The sequence below is a fragment of the Geosmithia morbida genome (genome assembly GCF_012550715.1).
Source record: "Geosmithia morbida isolate 1262 chromosome Unknown scaffold_20, whole genome shotgun sequence".
Classification (NCBI taxonomy): domain Eukaryota; kingdom Fungi; phylum Ascomycota; class Sordariomycetes; order Hypocreales; family Bionectriaceae; genus Geosmithia; species Geosmithia morbida.
Window position 1 is genome coordinate 195365 of NW_023336207.1, and position 3966 is coordinate 199330.

The following is a 3966-nucleotide window of genomic DNA, read 5'->3' on the forward strand; positions in this document are numbered from 1 at the left end:
TGACCATGACCTATATCTGGAAAAGACGCAGCGGGATCCATGACCATGTAATCCAGCAGGTCCAGCCCACCGACATTGACGCCCTCGGCCGTCATCGAGACGGATCCTCCCTCCATGTTCTGGAAGAAGGCTGGTCCGGTGGGCAGATACCACATCTCGTTGTCGGGATTGTTCCACTCCTCAAACATGGCGGCGTCTATCCCCGTGGGGGGTACGTGACCGTTGCTGTTGTTGCCGGTAGCGGCGGCGGCGGCGGCGGCGGCGGCGGCGGCGGTAGTGCCGGTAGCAGTAGCAGTGGCAGCGTTGGTGGTGGTGGCGCTGCTGCTGTCCACGTTGGACCCTGATAGCGTGGCGTGCTGCTGTTCGTGTGGTCCTGGGTCGCCGCCGTCTGGTTCCGTCGACGTCGGTACCATCAGTCCTATGCCTGGGTAGGGAAAGTTTCCCGTGGATAGGTCGAATGGCGTGGCCGAGATGTTGTCTCCTTCTGTCTTGGGACGGGAATGACCTTTTTTTTGGGGGGGGAGGGGGGAGGGGGCCAGAGAAGGTTAGCAAGTTGTCATATATAAAACGGTCGTTTCCGTGGTTTCAAAGGAAGGGAAGGTGACTTGCCCCGCCAGTCGGAGAGAGCGATACGTACCAGCAGGACCCAAAATAACACAGGAAAATAAAAAAAAAAAAAAAAAAAAAAAAAAAAAAAAAAAACGAAAAAAGCACTCACGACTGTTCAGCTCTTCCCTCAGATTCTGCGCATGCCTACCCGACCAGCCGGCCGAACCGTCCGACACGCCGCCGACGTCGACAGCACCGGTCGGGACAACCGGCGTGCGCGCTCCTGATCCCGTGACCGTTCCGGCCGCCGCGGACGCCTCCTGCATGGTGGGCGCCTGGATGAACCTGTTCCTCAGGCGGCTGGTGAGCGTCTCGAGGAGGTCGGCGAAGCGGATGCCCAGGTGGACGTCGTCGACGACGCAGGTGCGGAGGGCGTCGACGGTGGCGTCCATGAGGTCGATGCTCAGCTTGACGTCCGACCGGGGCGCCCCCAGCGCGAACGTCTTGAGGAGGAACATGGCCCCGCTGATGATGCGGAAGTAGGTCCGCACCGGTGCGTGCTTGAGGTAGTCCCCCGGGAGGAGGCCCTCCACCACCGTGCGCAGGAGGTTGCGGCAGCCCTCCACCACCTCGCGCACGGACTCCTGGTCGTGCAGGGTGAAGCCGCCCAACTGCCCGAGCGGGAGCTTGCCAAAGTTCTGTATCGTCTGGGGTGATAGCTGGGACGGGGCCGTGGCCGCGTTGCCGCTGCCGCCGTGCGCGGAGGCTGCCGTCGCCGCCGTCGCCGCCGCCGCTCCGGCTGGGTGGTTGGCGTTGCTCGTGCACCGCTCCACCACGGCCTGCAGGGACAGCGAGTTGATGTAGATGCGCACGTACTCGTATTCGATGGTGAGGATGTGGCGCAGGAAGGGCGGCAGGCGGAAGTGCTCAAACTCCTTCATCCAACCCCTGAGCAGCGGGCCGAACTCGCGCAGCAGATTCTCGTACTGGCCCGTCTGGATGATGTTGGCCGTGTGCTTGTGCGACCGGAACAGCTTCTCGTTGCCCAGGTGCATCGTGTTGCTGATGCCCGCCCAGCAGTGGATGATCTGGTCGTCCAGCTCCAGGTCGAGGACGTAGCCGAGCCCGCCCGACGTCGACGACGACGGCATGTCGGCGTTCTCCCCGCCGCCGTTCCTGCCGTTCGCCGCCGGGTTGGGCCACGACAGCGCCGGGTCCGCCCGGCGCATGTGCTCGGGCGCCATGCTCGTCCAGCCCAGGCGGCCCGCCAGCTGCGACGTGTAGATGAGCAGCAGCCTCTTGATCCGGCTCGCCCTCTGCCGGTACGCCGGGTCCTGGTACTCGGGCCGGGTGAGCACGTCGTCGCGCAGCAGCTCGTCGATGTCGTCAAAGATGCCCAGCTCGTAGCCCAGCCCCATGGCCGTGCTGAGCAGCATCCAGCACATGCGGTCGCTCCGCCACGCCGGCTCCAGCCAGCTCTCCAGCCTCTTGCCGCCGAATCCCGCGCCTACGTTGTGGCTCTGGTCGCCGTCGTCCATGGCCGAGGCGGCGGCCGCGACCGGGTTCGGCGTCGTGCCGTAGTCGGGCAGCATCAGCTCGTCCGTCACCTCGGACGGGGGGAAGTGCAGCGCGCGCGGGTGCCACTCGGTCAGTATCAGGAGGGACTCGATGGTGCCCAGCGTCCGGAGGCTGCCCTTCCGCATGCCCCTCCAGGGGGCGGTGCTGCTCGACTCCGTCTCCATGGTCAGCGACGTGGACCCGGTGGCGGACCCGGAGCCGCAGAAGCCGCCGCCGAAGGCCTCCTGGCCCCAGAGGCAGCGCTCGATCATGCCCCGGAGGTACGTCCACAGCTGCTCGTGGATGGCGTGCGACCGGCAGTGCCCGCCCGTGCCGCCCATGAGCTTGTACCTCGACGCGATGGTCAGGAGCGTGACCGACAGGATGGGCTCCTCGGTCAGGAGGTTGACGTGCTTGGCAGGATCGCTGAACGTCGGCGGCGATATGGGCGTGAGGGGGGAGAGGTATCTGTAGTAGCTGCGCGTCTCCTGTCAGCAATCCCGAAGCTGCGAGGTGGCCACACGGCGCCCAGGAGCATAGGCAACATACTAGGCAATGTAGTCGATGGCCTCGACGGGGGTGAACCAGCCAGCCCTGACGAATCGGAACCTGGACCAGGCCTTGATGGCAGCGTCATACCCCGGCTGACCGCTGAGGTCCTGCTCCCTCAGCCCAGGGTCGACAGGTTGCCGGTGATGCGGGTGGTGAGGACGGTGCTGGCCGCCGACGCCGGCGCTCGGCGCGGTCCGTCGTCTGGCGTGGTGGCCGGCCCTGCTGGAGGCGGCGGTGTTCTCTATACTGGGTCGCGGGGGCATAGGATCGCCGGGTGCGGCTCTCGAGGTGCCGTCGTTGCTGGACGAGCCGACGGGATCGACGGAGCTTGTGGTAGGTCGGTCAGCCCTCGTTCCGTTCCACCCCCCCCTCTGCCTCTTCTTCTCGTGACGGACAGACAGACGGAGAGAGAGAGAGAGAGGGAGGGAGGGAGAGAGAGAGGGAGGGAGGGAGGGAGAGAGGGGGAGAGAGGGGGAGAGAGAGATGGGGATGAGAGGCTCACTTGTGTCTCGTATCAGTAGCAGCCTTGTACAGGAGATCCAGGGCGTCATGCAGGCCGTAGACGCGAGGTCTCATGACGTTCTGGGCATCCGGATTCTCCATGTGCTGGTTGTCGTCGTCGCCGCCGCCAAGTTCGCTCGCATCGCGGACGCTGCTGCCGGTCCTCCTCCTGCCGGGCCGGACGAGCGGCTGAGTCCTCCCGTGGGAGCCGCCGGGGGTGAGGGGCCCGTCGCTGTGCTGCCTGCGGTGGCCGCCGGCGGTGGCGGTGTGGTGGTGGTGGTGGTGGTGGCGGTGGTGGTCGGGTAGGGTGACGGAGACGGGGACGGGCGAGGTGTCGTCGTCGTTGCCGTTGTTGGCCCTCTTCCTGCCGTTCCGGACGGTGTACTCGTCGGCGTCGCTGGCGTCGGCGTCGTCCGTCTTGCGCTTGCGCCTGGTCGCGCTGAAGAAGCACTCCTTCGACTCGCGACGGCAGCGCACGCACGGGGGGTCGCTCGGGTTGTCCACGCTGCCCAGGTCGCAGCGGACCTTGCGGCGACGGCAGGGTATGCATGCCTGGTAGACTCGCTTGTGCTGACCCTGCTGGCCTTGCTGGCCCTGCCGGCCCTGCCGTCCAGAGTCCTCGCTTCCGCCACCGCCTTGGTCGTCGTAACGATGTGCGGCCGGCGTTGATCGGCTTACTGACGAGGTGGATGCGTACTGTGCCATTGTTCACGCGCGCGCCGCGCAGACACACGCACACACATACACACAACCACACCGCGGAAACTTCGGTTTGCTGCGGTCTCTTTTTTTTCTTTTTTTTTTTTT

General features: G+C 65.5%; 1 protein-coding gene across 1 annotated transcript; it reads right to left on the bottom strand.

Annotated features, from left to right (window-relative positions):
• Positions 1-11: 11 nt before the first annotated feature.
• Positions 12-3864, bottom strand: GMORB2_4428 (Fungal Zn(2)-Cys(6) binuclear cluster domain; the record flags this gene model as incomplete). Its single annotated transcript, XM_035466403.1, has 4 exons — positions 12-505; positions 719-2583; positions 2656-2940; positions 3191-3864. Coding segments are annotated over 4 exons (3318 nt in total), but the record flags the coding sequence as incomplete, so codon positions are not given.
• Positions 3865-3966: the final 102 nt, after the last annotated feature.